This window comes from Eleginops maclovinus, chromosome 16 (genome assembly GCF_036324505.1).
Source record: "Eleginops maclovinus isolate JMC-PN-2008 ecotype Puerto Natales chromosome 16, JC_Emac_rtc_rv5, whole genome shotgun sequence".
NCBI lineage: Eukaryota > Metazoa > Chordata > Actinopteri > Perciformes > Eleginopidae > Eleginops > Eleginops maclovinus.
In genome coordinates this window covers 7,324,262-7,347,097 of record NC_086364.1, presented here as the reverse complement: position 1 = coordinate 7,347,097, position 22,836 = coordinate 7,324,262, and the positions used below count along the sequence as shown (strand labels likewise).

Here is a 22,836-nt window from a genome sequence, read left to right as displayed (position 1 = left end):
CTTTGTGTTTGTGAATATCAGGATGTCCCTGCTATTGTTATATGTTAACACTACAACATGTTTTATTTTGTGAAATGTTGTGGTTTATTCTTTACCAGAGCCTTGAACTTAATTTCAGCCCCAAAGCACTCGTTTATTCTTTAAACACTATGATGTATGGATAGATCCATCGTATTCAAATAAACAACATCTCAATAAATGCGGCATAAGAATATTTGTCTTAGACCTGAGAGTGACCTGTTTCTTTAATCTGTAGTTTTTAGTAATACTGAATATCAGGTCCAAGATAACTTCTCTAAATGACTCAATTTGCTTAAGTTAGTTAATTATAACTCTGAGGGCAAATAAAGGCAGGGCTTCAATCAAATCTGGAGATGACACAGTGTTATTAAAACGAGTTTTAATGAAGACAGTATAATGACACTTCACGTTAACAGCTGGAGCACACTGAAACAGAAAGTCCTATAAAGTGTAGATTATAAAACAGAGCAAGTTTTTTTGGCTCTTGCATGTTTTGATGATACCAACTGGTGTGGTGTTGAGGGTCAGCCAATAGAGCCGGTCGGAATCTGAATTTATTTAGCAGGGAAAAAATAGTTTTATGAAGCACGAAAATTCTACAGACGACTTACCTCCGCAGTAGTTTTTGCAAATACATGCTTCTTCTTTTCTTTTTTAGGTTGGCCTACTAGACTCTACATCAGTCAAATATTTGTTTTCATTTTAGTTTAAAAGAAAGTCAGTTTAACAAATTACTTACAAAATGCTAAAGCAATAGTAGCTTCACGTCTGTATAGCTACGGTTGCTCATCGCCAAGGATTTCTTAGCACAAGATATGCTACGATTGGATGGTTATATATTATACATGAAAATAGGTTGACAACCTTGGTGTGTATCTTACAGAAACCTTGTATCGCCCTTAAAGGCAGTCATGGTTTCCACATAAAAAAAATGTTTCATGAACCTTGGACTTCTGAAAACTGCCCTGATACTCTTTGTAAAATATGACTTTTTCACAGGTGTCACTGTTCTTTCCTATGATTCAACACAGTCAGGAGATTCAAGGTTTTTGCAGGACATAGTTATATAGTAGTATAGTTATTATTTTACTGCAAAAACATTTCAATGCTCAGTAATTTCCCAACACTTTTATGAAGGATGTGCAATGTCACATACAAAGGTTGTGAATATATTGAACAGGTAATTTGAACCTAAGTAACGTTGGATTGTACATAAAGACGCACAACAACATTTATTAGAACAATTGGTTAATCTGATTCATATTTGGATAATGAGCTAAAAGTGACACAAAGAATTGATGCCCAAAATAGTTAACTGTATCAGTCTCGTGATAGGTGCTTCCTTTTCAAATGTACCAAAATATAACATTCCTTCTCTCTTCTGTTTGTTGCAAAGCGCACAGGTGTTATACACATTATGTCTTTAACTGGCAGTATTACAGACTTCTTGTGTAAATATGATATAGCTTAATAACAGTGATTTCTTTGAAGGAAAAAAAAATGCATTCACAAATCAAAATCATTCAATGTTAGTCGCTATACAACATTGTTTGTATAATACAAATCTCAGTTGAATTAATACTTGACTTTGAATAGTAAGATAAACAGATTTGATTTAACTGTAAGACACTGAGTTTAATAAAAATGTGAAAACAGTTCAGTGCACTACATATTTTGAAAAATAGTGCATACAGTTCTGTTGGAAGTCTGTGAGAATATGAACCGCTATGATTTGGACGTGATGATACAGAAATACCTTTTTGCTGTATACTGTACAAAGAGCTCCCACTTCCCACTTGTGTATCAGCTATGCATGCAGTTCTTGGCTGCTTGAAATAGTCAATCGTATGAGTAAGACTTGCAAGCAGGCGAGCATCTTTTTATACTGCTTGGCTGTGAAATCCATGAAATAAATGATCAATTGCACCAGGGACCTTAATTAATTAAAAAAAACGTTGCCAAGTGCTTCAAACATTTTCTTTTTTCCAATTATTGGTGCTATATCTTTAGTAGAGCTATTTAATATACTGTAGCCCCCTCAGGGAGGATAGGGTTAGGGTTAGGGTTAACATTTTTGGAAATTACTACACGACTGATTGTCATGAAAGTTCAAACCACATTCATGGCAGGTCTGAAAACAATGAAAATGCATTTTTTATATATATTAAAAAATGACCGGCTGCTAATGGCTAATTGGCTCTACCCCTGATGATTTACAGATTTGTTGTTGTTACTTAAACAAAATCCCATAAAAACCCTCTTAAGTTTGAACAAAACTCAGAAAGTCCAAAACAAAACACTTATTTAAGCTTATTAGCACTCCAAAGTAGAAAAACCTTCCGAACTCTGATAATGGGATAACACCATTGACATTGAATCTCCAAGTGCCATATAAGTTTGACTAGTAAGAGACAAATAAAAAATGTACTTTGCTTCACAACAATTTTACACTCATCCTGACAAATTCCTGAACTGTGCACCTCCAACACTGGAAATGTCCACTGCTATTTTACCACTTCAAACAAGCCAGTTTGGATACATTCAATAAATGTTTTACATGGAAATAAATTATAAACGTTTTAAATTAAAGCTGATAAACTTCACACTTAAAATGGTAACAGATCACTAAGACTAATCTCAGTTCTAATACTGGGGCTTCAACAAATATATCCTAGCGTAACCACACACATGCTGGTACTGATGAGAGGCACTATTACACCAAAACGAACCTGGTTCAATACTGATGCTACTTCTTCTATCAATCATGGAAATGTACGTATCAGTGGGATGTCCATTGGCACGGACTTGGTTTGCATTTGGAAGATTTCCTTAAAAACGAGACATCTACAACTTTGAAGTGACATCACATTCACAAAATTAAAATAGACCTTTTTAGGGATCGTTTGGGTCAACAGTTACACTTTTTGTTTTGAAATACTGAATGTTACTGAAAGTTAGCTTATGAATCTTTTCCAAATGGATGTTGCACAACACATTTAAGAAAGAAACCTAAATGAGAGAATCCTGCTTTTCTTAAATGAACTCAGGTAAGTTACTATATACTCATGACTCACCAACTCAGTTATGCTTCACATACCATATAAAACAAATAATGGTTTGGATTATTTAGCATAGGCTCTCTACACTTAAACTGTTGTCAAAGTGTGGCCCATATCCGAATATCTCTTGGGTGCATATGTGACCTAAATCAGATCAAGGTCTGTTTTTAGCAAGGCGACATTAGTCTTAACAGTCATATCGGAATTCATGCTGATAATCAATTTAACACAAGTTGTGTTGTTAAAGTTCCCCTGTAACTGTTCTTTCTAATTAACTTGTGTGTACTGAACACAATATCGTTTGTTTCCCAAAAATAAATACATTGACAAAGTAGAAAGAATTTTTTGGGCAAAATTGCTTCAAATGCATCACCTTGACCCAACCCCGAGCAGGGAATCAGCGCCATACACTATCTATAAATTGTCCAGTGAAGATTTTCATCAATACCCAATTAACCAAAGGCCTTTTAACCTCAATTAGATAAATAATTAAGGTTTTGTCATTCCGACAATGTTGATTTAATAGAAATGATATAATATGTCTTGGTATATACTGGCTGTACTGCATGTGTGGCATATCTTATGAGTACCTTTTGTGTTATTTTAAACAGTTGGATTATATGAGAATCAACAACTACACTTTCAACACTGAGCCTAATGAGGAACAGTGATTGGGACCAAGTCCTGTGACAGTACACTTCACATTTGAGGTGGCGTCTTTAATTCTGCCCATCACATGCACCACCACACATACTCCAGGCCTTGCTGCTCTCTAACAACCCCACCCACAGTCCGCAGCTTCTGCCTTTCCTAAATACAGACTGAGGTTCAGCCCGGTGCTTACACACCCCCTTATACAGTCACTTCTGTCTTGCTGTTGGTGACAAAGTATGGCTGCGGAGGCATGTAGCGAGTTGTGTGCAGCTCCTTCTCTATGATGCAGAGTTTCTTTGATCCGTAGCTCTGTCGCAGTCCCAGCATGTCCCCGCTCTCCCAGGACGTCAGCAGCCCCGGGCTGGCGGCAGTGCTGGAGCCGTAGGCCAGCCACTGTGAGCTGTGGCTCCGGGGGCTTTTGTACTTGTGTCCGTTCTGCTTTGAAGACATCTGTCTGGGTGGGCTGTAAGGATTGCTCGGCTCTGGCTCCATATCCACAGCTTCCATGGGAAGGCTGCCCTTGGTTGTCATCTCCATCACTTGCCGCCGGTTGCCGTAGAAGCTGTCATTCGCTTTCTCTGCTTACAAACACAGATAAACAACATCGTAGTTCTTCATCATTTCCCCTTCATTAGCCTTTGCATTAAATCTTGAGTGGCAGAATAGACATGCAGATTATTAAATCGACCTAAAGTTTAAATGTGTTGCTTGGAAACAGAGAGAACAAAGCTCACATCATCGAGCATCGCAACAACAAACTCACATTCTCAACACACTCATCCCAATTCTGCAGTTTGGTGGAAAGTGCAATGTATACAATTTAGTTTGAATACAGACTTAAATAATCCACAGTTTATACACTAATATATGCATAACCCTTGTTAACCTGTAACAACAGCTGCACTTGAATGAATCAAGCAGAATAAATACTGATCATTGGTTGTTGTGTTTTCCAAATAGATATTCCATGATCTCTGAACCCTCTGCCGTGTGTGATGCCGTGCCCCCTAATAACAAATCATCTTAAGTTTCCTTTATAGAAGTTATAGATAACTTTGTATTTTCGTTTTTACAACAAGGAGTTTGCCTTTGCCTTAATTGATGATTTCTTTGAGTATCTTCTGAAGAGATTATCAACAGTTAACATATAGATTACATTAGTTTTTTGTTGCCCTGTGATTTCCTGCAGGTATTCATTTTAGGCAGAGCCTTATCAACCTCCTATAATAAGTTAGGGCATCCTGAAAGGCGAAAGCCAGGTCATATAAAGCCTGCCAAGCACTATACTATTAAAGCATACTAATTAACAGGTCTCCACTTAATGATATGACATGCTGCACCCATCCCTTGTAGAACGGATGCCCTTACTACACAATAATCTCGTGTAGAATGATGTTTATTGACACTGACCTCTCAGTAAAATGTAATTTTTTCCAATTAAAAGATTGCAAGCTCAGCAAATAATCATACTAAACAATACTTGTTTATATTTGAGTGTATGACATTATTTGAGTACACCACTGGAAAAAAAAAGGCTGTTGTTTGTCAGTCGATCTCTTCACTTTGTCTTTTGGAATTAGTCTTCTGATAATCAGCTGCCTTTGCTCATAAAAACCACTGCTGTGTGGTTTCATGTCTCAAATTTGGTGCAGATAATGTATGAACACTGTATTCACTTGAGCACTAATTGAGCATGAGCACACCAAGCTCAAGCATTAGTTTTTCAAACATTTCAGACATTTTTTACAATGCAATGTCACTTTTAATTTGATCTCTTCGTCTGGGTTTCACATCATGGTAGAGGAAAGAGATGTAGTGAGGAGCAGCACATTCTGTACAGCAGCTACTTCTTTAAAACCCAAATGAGGGCTGATAGAAAAACACATATAGGACCCCAGAGACTCACGGTGTACAGTATAGTTGCATCTCATCACCACTCAACTCATTTGTGTTTTGATTGCTCCTGATTTTCTCCTGTCCCCAGTCTCATTAGCTAAGATTTGCTCTATTTTTATTTTCCCTAATGATCAGTTTGTTTGACGGCGCTATCAGTGGATTAGCAGCGGTGAGTGTTTATATATGATTGGACCTACTACAAGCACGCTGAAACTTCCCTACCACAAGCGTGTCTGTCATACATAGTTAATTGATGCATCTATGAAAAGATTGCAGTTTCAATTAGCTAAATAGCATCACACATAATCAAAAAATATCTTCACGCAAGTCCCTGCTATTTATTTTTACTCAAACACAAATGTGACTGATTGCCAAAGGTCAAATGTAGGACTATATGTTGTAAATGTCATTGGGATTATTCTTGCAGCCAAAATCTATACGGTTGATATCAACTGCTTAAAACAAGATTTAGTAATACAAAGTGACCTCTAAATATTGGAAGTATGTCTGCTCCACTCCCCTATAAAATATACAATGTAAACATAACCTGGTTGCTGTTCTTAGCATCTAAATATATACCTCTTAATGTAGACAAAATGTGCTTCCTTATTCTGTTTTATGGGTACCATTGGCATACATCTTTGTTTTCAAATACTTTGACACTACAAACATACTTTTGGAAAACCGATCGAGCATCTTGTTGTTGAGTGATTCTATTTTGGTACTTGCTATTATTTCCTAATTCCAAAGCTGTGTGTCTGGGCAGCGGCTGCAGTCTTTCCGAAATTAGCACATGAGAAGAACCAGCAACTTGCTTCTATAAATACACATTCAGTTCCCATCTGTTGGCATTGATGGACTATGGATTGACTGAGAAGGATTTCTGTCAGCCAGAGATTTGATGGAGATTCAAATCAACTAGTGTGCTGTTTAAAAGACTGAAACACGACCATAGCCACATGTTCTTACATCTTGAAAAAGCTTAACTAAAAAGAGAGGAAGATGGCATTGAAGCTCAGTAATACCTACAGCTATAAGAACAAAATAATAGCATCTTTCTTTCATTCTTAGATAACAGATTATGTAGATTCCAGTTCTCTCAATTAAACCTTGACATGATGCAGGATGACCCTGGTTAATTATGCTAGTTTTATTCATGAAGGATCTAATGTGCTACCTAATCAGATCAAATGATGACTGGCAACCTGCTTGTTAACATTATGGCTCATGGAAAACAACTTCTTACCCACAGCCTTGAGCGTGGCGTACGTGTTGAGATCCTGTACGGGCTGCTGCGGGTCGTACGGGCTGGTGATGGGACCCACGGCCGGGTAAAGCTGCGTTATCAATGTCGCTGCGTGAGCCGCGTTATTCATCTGGTTTCTATCTAAAGGAGGGGAAACACAAGTTGTAAAAGCAAAAGTTCATGGTTCATTTAGCTTTTTTTACATATGGGAAATGTGTTTTTGCGGTAATTCTTCACTTGTTTCCTTTCTTTTATTCCCTTAATAACGCTTACAAAAGTGCCACATTAAAATCATGATGGGGAAAAGAAAATCTACACAGTACTGTACTTTTAAGTGTTTGTATTTTAGTCATTTCATTGTAATAAATCTAGAAAGAAAAATGGTAATCTACATAAAATATAATCAAAATGATAGTAAGTCAAATTAATTTAAAATAAACTATTTGATGCAACAACATTTAGGTGGCAACAGACTAACAATTAAAGGGGTAAATAAACAGACATAACCAGATACAAAATACACACCAATTATGCATTGAACCACCACTCTGATTGATGGCACATGTTCCATTAGTCCAAATAGGACATCAAAGCATATATACTGTACATGTCTCCTGATGTTATACTGTATATTCAAACGTGTACATAACATTACCTAATGCAAGATCTGTTTAAAATACATTATAATTAATGATATTAAACTGGCTGTTGACTGTTGCATTGTCCCAGGATGTAAATCAGCTCAGATGGATGCATGTGATTGTAGAATAATTGTTTCTCTCTCTTGGTAGTGTAGTGTGTCTTTCCCTTAAGAAGTCTTTTCTGGGGACCCAGCTGGAGAGTCAAGACTGCTCTTTGTGAAACTGTACTAATCCTACAGTAGACATCTGGTAAATTAAGGGGTGCACAGCAAAGAGACTGGCCCCCTGCCTACTGGCATGACACAGCAAACAGATGTTCAGAGTGTCTTCTCTGGAGGACGTGAGTGGAACGCACCAATTCGCAGGCGACCGTTTGAAGACTGTGCTGTGGCTTCTATTTATAAATCTTTGTAAAAATATGGAAATATTTATGGACTAATACTTTGTGCATTTAGCTTTGATCATTTCATTTATTAAATGTTAAGGCAGACATGAAACATTTCAAATATGTGATTCTACAAACCATTCAGATTTGGCTCACCATTCTATGTCAGCTGCAGGCTCATTAGAAACCCCCCCCCCCCCCCGTTGTTATTTGTTGTAATTGCTTTGTTTTTTTATATATTTTAAATCCTGAAAGCAATCAATATATCAAACTCTATGACACAAGTGTGACTACCAACAATGGCCCTCCTCAACTTCATTATGATACATTTGGGGGAGTGTCTTTCGAAGAGATGGGCTGTCATTGTTGCCAACTTAGCGCTGTCCTCGTTAAATTGAGCAACTTTTGGAACTAATGCTGCTATCTACATTCATTGGAAAATAATTGGCAACATTTGGCTGGGTTTTTCATTTGGATTATTTGAAAAGGGCCTTATTATGCTCATTCTCTCATGCTCAGTGTGTTAGAGAGAAACTCCCTCCTGCAAGAACTTTGGGATTTTAGCCTTTGCAGACCTACAGTACACACAAAAACCTATATAACGTACTACAGGAAAGGGAAAACTCCAAAAAATAGGGCCTCTTTACAAGTTGACTATTGTTGGCTTGTCCAATCTTACCCAGCCTAGCTTTGAAGAGACAGGTGTCACAAGCACTAGTAGAAACCCAAAATGCAGGTTTGAGCCTAAAAACTAGCCTAAGTTGTCCACTATAACTGCAACCTGACTCAGGAGTTGCCAGTATTAGTCTACTGTGAGTCAGGCACCAATAATTTGAGTACGTATAAGAAGATCAACTCATCACTGCTGTTGTTAATGGTTTAAGTTTACAAACTTTAAATTGTGGAGAGTCTTTGGTCTAGAAAGTGTCTGATAAAAAAACAGATCATCATTCCAGAAAATAGGTTAATTAGGCTCTTATTCCCCACTGGTCAGCAAGAAACTTTCATACTGTTCTAATTAATTTGGAAAGTCTCAAATGATCGATGCTGTCTCATGAAATGATGCAGAGGACAGCCACACCTCAACAAGCAGGGGGTGTAATGAATAATATCCCATTCCAAGGTCATTTCAGGTATCACTGTGTTCTTCTTAAGTTAAGACTGTCTTTGTAAAATGATCCTGTATCATCCAGTGTATTTAAAGCCTTATTAAAGAAATAAGAGTGCAGCACATACAAATGCATGGATTTATCTTAATACACCCTCACTACATCTTCTTTTCAGTATGCTTTTCACAAATCTCAAAAAAAGTCTAAAAGGACATCTCTGCATTAGTTTGCCAGGTTCCTTTCTGGGCTTGTTGACCTGTTTCAGTTTCATACAATTCACCATAAGTGGGCCATGCACACAGGCTGTCATTCAGTGCAATCTTGTTTAATCTTGCCTTTCAAATTAGATCTGCTCCCACAGAATCCACTGAATGTACTTCACTTGTAATTTACTGAACCAGGATGATGCACTATAATCACACACAAACATATATATAGTTTTTTTAATCTTTGGATGAATGGACTTTATCGATCCAAACTTTTGGAAAATATTTTTGTGACAGCAGTAAGTACCAAGTAAAATATAACTATTTAAATAAGCTCAATGAATCAGGGAAATTCTACCTTTATGCATTGTTCTGGAGTAGGTTGGAGCTTTTTGATTTGTCACTTGATCATTTTGATAATCTAATACTCCAGCCAAGGTCAGGGTATGCCTTTAAAGGGGCCCTATAATGCTAATTTTCAGGTTAATATTTATATTTTGTTCCTCTCCTCTGACATGTCTCCATGCTTTAATGTCTAAAAAGGTCTTTATTTTTCTCATACTGCCTGTGCTGCAGCACCTCTTTTCATCCTCTGTCTGAAACCAGAGTCCAGTCTGCTCTGCTTAGAGATGTCCCGCCCCTCAGCCTGTCATGTGCAATGTGTTGAATCGCTAGCCAATATAGGCGCGACTGTTAAATAGTTACATCACTAAGTTACAGAAGTAAACAAATGAGCCCAATGGAGGCGTTTTAGGCAGGAGGGGAAGTGTGTGGGAAAGAAACTCCATCTGTCGTGAAACCTATACAACACACTACAGGAAAAGGAAAATCTCAAAAAGCATAATAGGGTCTCTTTAAAGAAATATGCCCCCAGTGATGATGTACATGCTTCTGGCAAACTGTTTTGCATTTATATCTCTGTTATATAACATTTCCTTCTACATACATCGTCCAAAAAGGGAATAGATTTCAATACAGTTATTAAATGAGGACATTGTTTTTGTGAATATCAGATGCGACTTTTCTATTTTCATGCCAAACTCTTATTTAAACCGGGCTGCTGATGTTTGTTCTTGTTTGTCTCTTTAATCTTTATCAGACTGTCTGTTGGCGGAGTGTCTGTTGTGCTTGTACTGTTGTCAAAGTCACAGCTTTTTTTTGTCAGCTGCTGGAAGAAAGTAGGCCACTGCTGGAGACTTGTAAGGTTAAAGACTCCATGGTTGTTTCGGGGGAATCAGCGAGTTAACACTCAAGACAGAGACATCACCCTGGAACTCATAAAAAATTTAATAGGGTATTTTGGGAACTGAATGCCCCAAAATAAATGGTACAAGGAGAAGGGCGCTCTTATTTACAGGCAGCCTACTTTCAAGTAGGTGAGGAAATTATTCTATTATCTTCGACTCCAAGACTTTGGGTCGATATCTTTCCATTTCTGTCAAACTCAAGAAACTCAAAAACTGCTTTTGTAAGACAGTGCATGTACTGTATCATTGATAATAATCAGTTCATATAAGTTGTATTTAAACCTTTGGGTATATTGTTTTCTAAAATGAAATTCAGACATAAAGTAGCATTAATACTTAGTAGGTAATCCATTTGTCATTTGTGGATAGTACATCTGTAAAACGAAAACTTTGTTATGGGGTGATGGCATTAATGTGAAACAATTCTACAGCCTTCATTATTCATTTGAAGTTTGTTTTTGCGAAATGAACAGGTTTAACCAGGGTCTCATTGTTAATTGTAAAGACCATCAACAAATGTTCTGGCCCGTGGTAGCGTTACTGATTTTTATTATTGTTTATAAATGGCATTAAAGTTGGTTTTACGATGCTTTTGTATTAATTCCAGTACCCTGTTACAATCCGATACAGATGATAAGATAAGGCTAATAATCTGTAAGGTCATTTTCTCATTTCATATTTTTTTCTGAGTGAAACAAACCATGTGTCTCTATCCAAATTTCCTCCAGCTCTCTGTATTGTAATGATCTCCTTAAAGTTGTAAGGCTTCAGTAGACAGTTGAGTGCAAGGCAGGTGGAAAATAGAACCATCAGTGGACTGCTACATTTGGAAGCAAATTCTCAGATGCTGTCAGAGGTAATGCTGCAGAAATACATTTCTATCTGGCAGTGAGGAAGTGGACTGTTATGCACCGGCGGGGTGTTGGCAGTGAGTGGAGACTTTGTTCTCTTTGGCTGACTGCCTGGAGTAAAAAGAGGCCACACTTGACAACTGCCCCATGTGCGCACATGGCCAGAAGGACATGGACACAATAGTAATGGTGGCCAAAGAAGCCCAGCACACATAATCTGTATAACTGGTGTCTTGAGGAGAATGAGAGCTCATAGCCCAGTCTAACAGATTTTTGTTATCTTTGACAGGCAATAGATGAGGAGCAGGCTCCCTTTAGAGCGTTTCAATCACTGCTTCGACCCACTATTCGTATTATACAGCAACTACACTGGGTCAAAGACACACCTGCCAGTAGAAAGCACAGCTGGAGGGGAAAGTAAAGGACGGGTCCATGTTGCAAAATTATCACCTCACCCCTTGTAACCCTGTGAGGATTGCTCTCAAGTGTACAACAATCATCCCTGTGCTGTCGCCAACTCTATTACACAGAATCCCTCCCATACATCCATGTCAGATACAGCAGCCAGCACACGGTCCAAGGTCACAACACAAAGGGAGAGCTACATCATTTTACGTTTCATATATTCTGAAATAAAGCACTGGAATGAAAGATAAAATTAAGTAATGTTCTGGCGTGTAGCTTCTCCTATTTTGATACCCCATTCATACACCTTAGTGTCCAAATACACGACTCCAGGCCCTGGTGCTCGGACCCATCTCTAACAGCAGGACCTATGGTGGCAAATCATGTGTCTTAATTGGGCTTCCTTATCAAAAACTAATGTTTACATGACACTGTGATGTTGTTATCGTGCCTATAGTTAATTCATTAAGTGTGTATTTATATATACCTGTTTATATATATATATATATATATGTATATATACATATGTATGCATTATATTATATAAATCTATAGACGACTTGAGGTGAAAGCAAATTTATAACAATTTTCATATGTAAAGTTATTCTTCCACAAGGAAGAGGCAGGTGAGGTGAGACAGATGCACATTATTTTAAAGTACTTCCATTTTCACTACGGCATTGACATTTTGGTTTAGTGACTTCACATTATTTACAGTACAATGATATTGTGTTATCTCAAATCATTGATATTTCTTTCTTTCATTTACAGGGACTTGCTGTTAAAGTCCAGCATGTTTTATTGACTCATGCTATAAGTTATCTAATGCAATAGTAGTTGAAAATACAATACTGTACAAAGTATACTAAAGAAAGATCTCTCTGGAAAATCTGGCCTAATGTGTTGGCTGGTTTTTAATGAACTGATAATTATTCTGCTATGATCTGATTTTGGAATGATTAATTATTATGATCATGCTGCCACTCCATTCCGCTGATCATAGGGAGTAAGAAATAAGATCATCACAGACATCTAGCTCTAAAAATAGAATGCTGTTGGATTTCTGCCATTGGTAAAGTTTGAAGTATAATTTCTCACTTCAGATATATTTATAGTATACACGATAGGATGGTAAAATGTAAATACAACGGTGTAAAGCACAGGGGCCTTTTGGCAGCAGAATATCACATTTATGTTTAAGCTAAACAGCACATTTAGTCCAATTAAAGGGACCCAATGATGCTCATTTTCAGGATCATATTTGTATTTTGTGCCTCTACTTTGGCCTAAAGGTCTTAATGTACTTAAATGTTTCTCATACTGCCTGTGCTGCAGCACCTCTTTTCACCCTCTGTCCGAAACCAGAGCCCAGTCTGCTCTGATCGGTTTGCTGTCAAGCTCTGTTGTCATTGGTCCACCCCTTAGAGTTGTCCCGCCCCTTTACCTATCACTTTCAATGTGTTACAGCGCAAGCCATAGAAGCTTGATTGTTACATAGAGACGTCACTATGTCAAAGGAGTAACAAAGGAGTACAATGGAGCCGTTTCAGGCCGGGGGACGGGAGACAAACTCCCTATAAAGTGAACTTTGTGATTATACCTTTTGCAGACCATTTACATCAGCGATACTCAACCCGCGGCTCGCGAGCCGCATGCGGCTCCTTTAAGACTAGTTGCGGCTCTTTTAAGTCCCACTTAAAAAAAATAAAAATCTCAAAAAATCTTTAAAAAACGAAAAACAAAAACATTGTCAGCAGAATTCATCAACATTTCATTATCACTCACATGTCACGTGTATTAAGCCGCCCCTCCCCCCTCCCTCTGAAAGACCAATCACAAATGATTTCAGGTTTCCCGCTCTGATTGCAGGTGCGCGAGATAAATGCTCCGTCACACTGGGAAAACTAGCATACAGCACTACGCAAAAATGGCAAAGGAATATAGGAAAAGAAAATATGAAGAGGAATATCGAACATTTAAAGAGGACTGGGAACTCGAGTTTTTCTTCGTCTCCACCGGTTCGGGAAAATGCATCTGCCTGCTTTGTGACAACGTCATTTCACAATTTAAAAGGTCCAATTTGCAGCGCCATCACGACACAAAACACCCGAAGTTCAGTACCGACTTTCCGAAAGGTGGAGAGCTGAGGGCGGAAAAGCTGGCGAGACTCAAACAGAACCGAACTGCTCAAAAAAACTTATTCCACACTAATACGAGTGAAAGAGCGACAGAGGCATCCTACAAAATCACACATGAACTGATGAAACAGATGAAGCCATATACTGATGGAGAAATGGTGAAGGATTGCATACTGCTGGCTTGTTCAACGTTGTTTCCTGAGAAAAAAGACCTGGAACGAGAGGCAAAAAAAATTCAACTGTCGGATTCTACTGTAGCTAGGAGGGCATCAAACATTTCAGAGAACATTGCACATACTCTTAAGGACAAACTGTCATCCGCTGAGTTTGTCAGCCTTGCAATGGACGAAAGCTTGGATATCAATGACACGCCACAATTACTCATCTTTATCCGAGCCATCAACAGTAAGTTTGACATTACAGAAGAACTGCTTGACATGGTTTCACTGGAAAATGGAACAACGGGCATTGAAATAAAAAACGCTGTGCTGGAAACATTAGAAAAGTTTAACATTGGACCAGAAAAAATCACAGCATTCACAACAGATGGCGCACCAGCGATGCTTGGTAAGAGGAACGGAGCCGTGGCTTTGCTGAAAGAAACGCTGAAAAACGGCGGGGTTGCTGCTGAGGGTATTTTCTCATACCATTGTATTGTGCATCAACAAGCCTTGTTTGCTAAGTTCAAATGTCTGAATGAAGTGATGGCAAATGTAATCGAAGTGGTTAATTATATCAGGGCCCGTGCAAGAAACCACCTAAATTTTAAACTGCTGTGTGAGGAGTTTAACACTCACTATGGAGATTTGGTGTTACACACCGAGATCAGATGGCTGTCTAAAGGACGTATGCTTGCACATTTCATGGACCTGCTTGAACCCCTGAAATCCTTCATTGTCGGCGAAGGGGAGACTTCCCGATTTTCCTTTTTGGATGATGAAGAGTGGGTGCTGTCTGTTGCGTTCCTGTGTGACATTACGCAGCACTTGAACGAACTTAATCTCAAGATGCAGGGAAGAAACAAGACCATGTATGAGCTCTACACAGCTGTCAGAGTATTCTCTGACAAACTGGATGTACTTGAACGAAGTGTCCGTGGTTCTGATTACCGTTTCTTCCCCACCGTGCAGAAAGTGATGGCGATGCATGCAGACGCTCTCCTGCCCTGTCAATCACAATTCTGTGACGTGCTAACTGAGCTCAAGCAAAACTACACATCAAGATTCCAAGACTTCAAGGACCATAGCAATATTTTTTTACTTGTGAAAAACCCATTCCTGATTGAGGTCAATGAAATGAAGCAAATAAGCGACCAGCTCGGACTTGTGCAGCTTCAAATGGAGTTTGTGGAGTTAAAGAGCTCAGATGAACTTCAGCGTCAGTTTCGGATTATAGATGTCGTGGACTTTTGGAAACTGGTGGGGCATCTACCAAATATCTCCAGACTGGCAAGACGCATCATCTCAATGTTTCCGTCCACATACCGGTGTGAAGCAGCATTCTCTGCGCTCTCAAAAATAAAATGTCGCAACCGAAACAGATTGAGTCTGCAGCACACAACAGAGGCCCTTCGGATCGCCGTTTCCAGCACAGAGCCCGACTTCAAATCACTTGTGCGGCAGAAGGAGTGTCAGAAATCACATTGAGTGTGAAGTAAGCACAACATTACTCTTCTGACAACCCCTGCTGTCTATAATCTGCTGTTATATGGACTGTGATGATCAGTAAACATGCTGTCTGTTATCTGTTGTTATGAGCAGTGATGATCAGCAATGTGTGTTTTGTGGTTGCAGTGAAAATAATAAATCAGTTATTGCACTGTACATTATGCTTTTCATTCCTTAGTAACATATTACTATTATCCATATTCTCAAATGCATAATGGTTTCAGGGAGGAAAGGAGCGTTTTTGGATTGTGGCTCTTGCAAAAATATTTTTTCGTCAATGTGGCTCCTGATTAGGACAAGGTTGAGTACCACTGATTTACATGCACAAAAAACGATATTAAACTTTATAGGAAAGGGAAAACTCCAAAAAACATAATAGGGCCCCTTTAACAGTGGTGTTTTTAATAACATACCTACACTGTAGTTGAAGTCTCAAGATGTTTGCAATGTTGGGAATTACTCATCAAGAATTGTTGTTTGAGAGAAAATACATATTTTTAGAAAATTGCCGCTTGTGTTTTTGCATCAAAACATTGTTGATTTGTAAAAGAAATATGCATTTTAGTGGAATCATTTCAATTGCAGGAATTACAGTGTTCACACTGAAACTGCTCAAATATTTGCACAACTAAACCCAGGCTATGCACAGGAGATAATAGGAGATAGGCAGTCATCTGCCAAGTGCCAAGAACAGGAAGGTGTTCATGTGAGCCACAGATTACACCAGGTGTTTCCTCTGATTAGCAAACCTCCCAAGCTAATCAGTGAAATCACCTGCTGTAATTTTCTGTTGTAATAAGAACACACTAACTGGCCTTCCACAGCACGTGAACTATCACTGAAACTGATTTGCATCTTAATCAAATGAGGCTGCTAGATTAAGGGAAATCAGTAAATAACTTTATGTTTTTATATACTCTGAAGTTACAGCTGTAATTTGTTAACTAAATGATGCTTTGGACCTGATCATTATCAGGAGAGTTTATCCTTGGTTCAAGTCAGTTTTTCAGCTAGAGCAAGTATTTCTAAATGATGCATACAACCATTAAAATGCTGCTTGACTATCTAAGAACATTTTTTAAATGTGACATGCCATTTGCCATAATTATCCAGCTCGTAGAGCGAGGCAAGTAAGCAGGGAAACCTTTATTGACTGGAGCTGTCAAGGCAGTGAGCAGGTTAGCATTAATAAGAACTATTTCTCTGCCGGTGAATGTGTGTGACAGCTTGGTGTTGATGAACTAAAAAGTGATTGTTTGAGGTCATTGTATACAATAAGTATTGGCTATGAAGAAGAGATTAAGGTTGTCGGTTGTAATTACAGTAGTTCGTATGTTAAAGATGGCTGAGGTCATGACTAATTGCTTCACCAGCCTTATGAAGCTTCAGGTAATTCAGGTTCTGCAAGCATATAAAAAGGGCACAATTTAAGGTTTATATTTGTTTAAAATTAAATTGCAGAGTTAATATGAGTATGTATTCATATTGTTTGTTGTAGGGCAATTATGGTCAGCAAAAACAGAAAAGAAAAAAAAGCAATGACTACTAAGATCAATGCAGCAGTGTCACTTTTAATGCTTCCACTCTAAAGGCATTAACATCAACACTGTAAATACTCACCTGTGATTTTTTTATGTATAGGACTTTTATTAAGAATAGTAGGTACAAAAAGACTGGGTCAGGTATGTCTTTGTCAAGGTTAAACTATGGAGCTTGTTTATTATTCTTATAACTAAAGAAGCAACTCAACCCCTTTCAGACAATAGGATTGCTATGCCTTTATTCGTATTGTAAAAGCTCAGAAGAAGCAACTTTTTTACAGGATAAAACAAAGGACAGAAACTCTTGGAAACAAATATACTCCTTCATGAACAAATGGCGCAAAAAAAATAAGCCCCTGTTGCGTGAAGACTCTTTAAGTGACTTGTTCCTTATTTAGTTGTCCTCAGTTAGAAACTATTTTTGTTCACGCACAGGGAGCCCCACTGGTTTAAACAAACAACTCTGTCAATGAGTATGTCGGTGTATAGCTAACAGCTTCTGTGCACTGCTTATGTTAGTACTTACGTAGACTGTTAAGTGTGACTCTGGTCTGTATGTTCTCGTAGTGCTGGCCAAGTCCGATTTCGTCCGTATGTTCTGAGGCAGGATGGCGGATAACATGTGCAAGAGCTCTGTAAAGATGAAGAACAATCTCAGAGATTACATTTTTCCGTAAATACAAAGTGCACTCCGGCTTTCGCTAACAAGTCCTTAAAGGAAATGCGTGAAATTGAAGTAAGAGTCAAACATGTCACAAAAGAACACTGGAACGTACATTTCCCATATTGCAACTGAGTAGTGTCTGTCGTTACCAGTGTTGGGTGTAACGCGTCACAAAAGTAACGGAGTTACGGTAATGTATTACTTTTTGCTGTAACGCAGTAATATAACCCATTACTTCTGAAATTTGGGTAATATAATACCTGTTATTCTCAGTAACGCAGTTACAACACATTTTAACCCGAAATGATGTGTGGGTAGAAGAATAGTAACTCAGTAAGCCTGTTTACTATTGGTTAAGAGGGCTGCAGAAACAGACTTGCGATTGAGAGCTGCAGGCTCACAATGGAGAGCTGCAGGCTCGGATAAAAGAAAAGAAAAACACAGGAGTGCGCGCAGGACAAAGCACCAGAAGGTAACTTTCTCTGGGTCTGCTGCTTGAACCCCGAGAAGTTCAGAGAATCGAGGCGGAGGGTTGAAGATATGCAGCCTCTGTCCTCTGGAATCGCCGGCTTTTAGGTAGCTAAAATCCCCGTTAACACACCAATGACAAGGTGAGCTAACGTTGCCATAAAGACTCGTCCATATACAGCAGGGCCATGCAGTGGCTCCACTAACATGTTATCCATAACAAACAGAGACGTAATGTTACTCGTGTCAAATATTATTTAGCCCACTTAAACGGAGCCTGAGTTTAATTTTTCTAGCTTTTTTCCTAATTTTCAGTACTGCCAGATAGATAGATAGATAGCTTTAATTAATGACCTGCAATAAACTACATTTTAGCATTTAAAGAAATTCTTTTAAGGTTATTTTGGTGAAAGTAACGCAAAAGTAGTGTAACGCATTACAATTCAGAGACAGTAATAATGTAATGTAACTTATTACTTTAAAAACACAGTAATAAGTCATGTATACTACTGTATTACATTTTGGAAGTAACTGCCCAACACTGGTCTTTACACTCTCTGCCTCCTAAATGACCCTCATCACATCACCATGGCGTCATCAGTGTTCATTTCTTTGACTTGACACAGCTCCCGCCAAAACCACTGAAAAGCAGTTAACAACTATTTTCCGAATCTGTGTTTTCTATCATAACTTTATTTATTTATTATTGACAAGGATACATTACTCTGAATTTTCCACTCAATAATTATTTAAGTACGGGCCAAGAAATGCAGACACATAGAGATTGCGATAGTTATTTACAGTGTGGATTACGTTGGGAGCCTTTCAGATTCTATTACATGCAACATACTCTCTCACAGAATGACAATGATAACACTGTGTGCACAAAGTCCCTTGAGTAGTCAGAGTATAGGCCTCATTTTGTAAGGTGTTTTTTGTGGAAATATTGAGCATGTCTGTGTATTAACTAAGGGTTTAATGCTTACAAGCATGTCTGCAATCAGCAATTTTGGGGATCGTTTACCCTCCCCAAAATTGCAAAAAAAAAGTTCTGATTTTCAGAAGTATATTCAACGTATAGCAACATTACAGTAGACCTTTAACTTGCTTATTTTAACTTGTAAATAATATAAATATAATAACCTGATTAATTGACAAACAACTTCGAAAATAAATAGAGATATTTCTCTGAAATGTATAATTTCCTGCTTTTTACTACCCAAACTTTCCAAATTAGCTTTGGACAAAAAAAAAGGGTGGGCACGCAAATTTTAACCATGGGCAATGCAATACATATCAAAACACACCTTTGTCCATCAAACTGACAAAAATGTGCTTATGAATTTCTATTAGGCAGACAGGTGCATCAGGCTGAGTGTCGTAAACGTGTCTTTAACTTTAAGAAATGATGGAAAAGTGAACTGTGGTAAACAGAATATGTGAAAGGATCACGTTGAGTACACCTTAACTTATTTTAATAGGTTTATTTTCAAATCAACTTGTTGCTTTGTGACTTGGTTTTGATCGTGTGATGCACCCAGTTATTACATTGCAGGGCTCAGCAACACATAGCCTAATAACAGATCAGCTTTTAGATGTTTGGATCAAATCAGTGACTAAATGATGACCTACCTTGACATATTTTCTCTGTGCGGACGGTGCGACTTCTCCAAACCTAGCTTGGTGAAAATTCCTATCAGTGCTAGTATGGCAACGACCCCGCAGATGACATACACAATGAGATTGGTTTTATCCTTCGCGGACTCCAGCGCCACGTCCACTTTTGGCGGGGGTCTTCCGGTCATCATCCACGGCGGGGTGTCGTAGTTCTTGCAGGTGGTCTGGTCCAGCCGGGAGCTTTTGAACGCGCAGCAGAACCTAAAGCCACAGGTGCCGCAGCAGTACAGGTAGTTGCCGGTCTGGCACACGAACGGCGGGTCCCACTGGCCCATCACGTCGTAGTAGCCGCGGCACTTGTCCTCCGTGTGCGGACTCTCCGTCACCTCCCTTTCCTTCGAGTCGTTAAAGCCGGTCACCAGCATGAAGTCGTCCACGGTGTGACCCGGTTCTCCCTCCGCGTTGCACACCATAACTTTCACCAGAAAGTATCCGAGCAGCAGCTCAGTGCCCCGCATCGTCGCTCACTTTGTACTCCGCACTTGACGCCCTGGGAAGCTCTCACAAGCCCGAACGCATCTTCCGAGGAGACGAAACAAAGCCATGCGTAAATGTGTTTAGGCTGGTTCCAACTTCCATGCGTAAAGGCACAGTGCGCCCTTTTACTTTTCTCTCCTTGGAAAACAAAAATTCGTAAATATTGTGCAAAGCTATAGTTCAGGCTCCTACCACAGTCTGCTGTAGTTGATAATTGGAAAAGCGATGCACCTGTCTGCTGGAGGGAGTCAGACGCCGATGAGGCTGCTGCTCTCTACACAGAAACAGGGAGAGAAAGAGAGAGAGGGTGGGAGAAACACAATAGAGAGTGGAAGACACCCCGAAGAGTAGAAGAGTAAGTGAAGAGAAGTGGGGAGAGGGGGGGGGGGGGCAATTACTACCCTTACAGCCAGTTATTATTACGTTGTAAAATCATCCTTTAAGTTACAATCCATGGTCCAAATCCCATTACAACTCAAATGTAATGCAGAGCTCTCGAACCTAGTCCCTCTTAAATTCATGTATATTTCATACAGACATTAACGATAGAAACACTTAAATTGAAGCTATTACTGATATTTTAGGTTAATTTGACAGCTGTGAGCGTGGCTCAAAATCTCAGATGACTGGTTTTAAGGCAGTAAGCCAAAGTCTTAGTACATCAAGACATTACTCACATACACAGCATTCACATACAGAACTATGCAGATGGAATGCACTAAATAAATAAAAAGGTTTTAAGATTACTGATGATTTTAGTCTTCTCCTGCCTTTTCACATTGATTAAATATATCTCAAGAACTTATGCAATATCCATGTTTAATAGTTATTATATTATTATTATTATTATTTCCAGGATTACTAAAATGCTCACTTGTAATTTTCTTGAGTGGTTGTGCAGATTGGTCACTCATTCTATCATCAGCTCCAGACAAAGTATGCTCATTTTCAGGTTCCATATTTGTACTTTGTGCCTCTTCTCTGACATATCTCCACGCTTTAATTTTCAAAATGCTCTTTATTTTTCTCGTACTGCCTGTGCTGCAGCACCTCTTTTCACCCTCCATCTGAAACCAGAGCCCATAGTCTGCTCTGATTGGTTAGCTGGCCAGCTCCATTGTGATTGGTCAACCGCTTAAGAATGTCCCAGCCCTTAGCCTATCACGTATAATGTGTTGGAGTGCTAGCCAATAGAGGTGTAATGTCACTATGTTATAGAAGTAAACCAAGGATTTCTATCCAGGCATTTCAGGCAGATTTTAGCCTTTGCCGACCATTTACATGCACAAAAACATTTTAAACTAATTATTTGTTATCTCTTGCCTGATCGAGCAAGAGAGTTGCTATATACTGGACTTTAGTAGCATATAACCTTCCACATGAAAGCATTATAGTTTCTAGTGTTCAAAACAATAAGAATATGTTAAAGTTTAACAGTTGCAATTAAAACGGTAAACTTCTTCCCTTCTGTTATTATCACCCCTCCCTCAGTTGTAACACAAGTGATATCGAAGCAAACTCTGAACAAGAATCTGTGGAAGATTCATCTTTGCATTTCCTATAGAATCCCTTCTATTCAAATACCCAGAACATAAGTAAAGGTTTATGCTGAGTACACACACACACACACACACACACACACACACACACACACACACACACAGTATCACAATTCATTATTCTCTGCATGGCATTCAAAAACCTGTGTGGGGAAACCTTGATTGAAATATGTCCTCAGCCTGGTTAGTATAAATGCACACACTACACCAGCCTCACATGCTTTGAATCAGATGTTGTAAAAAATAAAACACAGCCTGGATATAATTACTGCTAGAAATATATTTGTATGTAATCATTATGATCTGGATTACAGGGTGATTAACCTAACAATTGTGTTCTCGAATGTACTGTGATCAAATGCAGAGCACTTCATGCCAGCGCTCATTTCATGCAACGTGTCGACCATGCACCCTCGGCTATTAATTACTGATGGTTTACAAACAGTAACAGATGATGAAGGGGCCTGACAAGCACGGATCTGCAAAAAAAAAAGCCTGTTTATTTTTAGAGAAACCTTTTTATCTAAAATTATGATCAACTGGAAGAAGGCACACCATCTGCCACTTGAGAGATCTTACTTTCTTTTTTTCCGTTTGATGTTGAATCGTCCATTGGAGGCTACTTTTATTTACAATCGTCTGGGGAATTTTTGCTTGTCTTGTGTCTGTACTTCTTAAAAGTTCACTATAAATAGTTTGCACAGCCCCCCGTAAAATGAAACTTCAGAGTTTCTTTAAAGTAAAAACGGCTTTATTTGGACCATGTGATGATATTTTGCTAAAATCTTAAATATATAGGAATCGTAAAGGACTGCCAAGTGAAACAAACATTATAGTTTTGTTGCTATTTTTGCTGTGGGGGTGCTCAGTGTCATTAACACCCTCTGAGATAGTGTTGATGAGTCACTTTTTTTGTATTATTATA

At 38.6% G+C, this 22,836-nt stretch overlaps 1 protein-coding gene across 1 annotated transcript; it reads right to left on the bottom strand.

The window, feature by feature from the left end:
- Nucleotides 1-445: 445 nt before the first annotated feature.
- Nucleotides 446-20,333, bottom strand: shisa9b (shisa family member 9b). The gene is made up of 4 exons (XM_063904437.1): nucleotides 19,831-20,333; nucleotides 17,589-17,699; nucleotides 6,877-7,013; nucleotides 446-4,315 (listed from the first exon to the last, which is right to left on the bottom strand). Exons 1-4 carry the CDS (start codon nucleotides 20,331-20,333, stop codon nucleotides 3,933-3,935), a joined length of 1,134 nt encoding a protein of 377 aa, XP_063760507.1. The 3' UTR covers nucleotides 446-3,932.
- Between the last annotated feature and the right edge of the window lie 2,503 nt (nucleotides 20,334-22,836).

Coding starts and splice junctions, on each gene's coding strand:
- shisa9b (XM_063904437.1), bottom strand. CDS start 20,333: ATGCGGGGCACTGAGCTGCTGCTCGGATACTTTCTGGTGAAAGTTATG. Junction 17,700..19,830: donor CACAGAGAAAATATGTCAAG/GTAGGTCATCAT, acceptor TCATCTTTACAG/AGCTCTTGCACATGTTATCC. Junction 7,014..17,588: donor ACACTTAACAGTCTACGTAA/GTACTAACATAA, acceptor TCCTTTAGATAG/AAACCAGATGAATAACGCGG.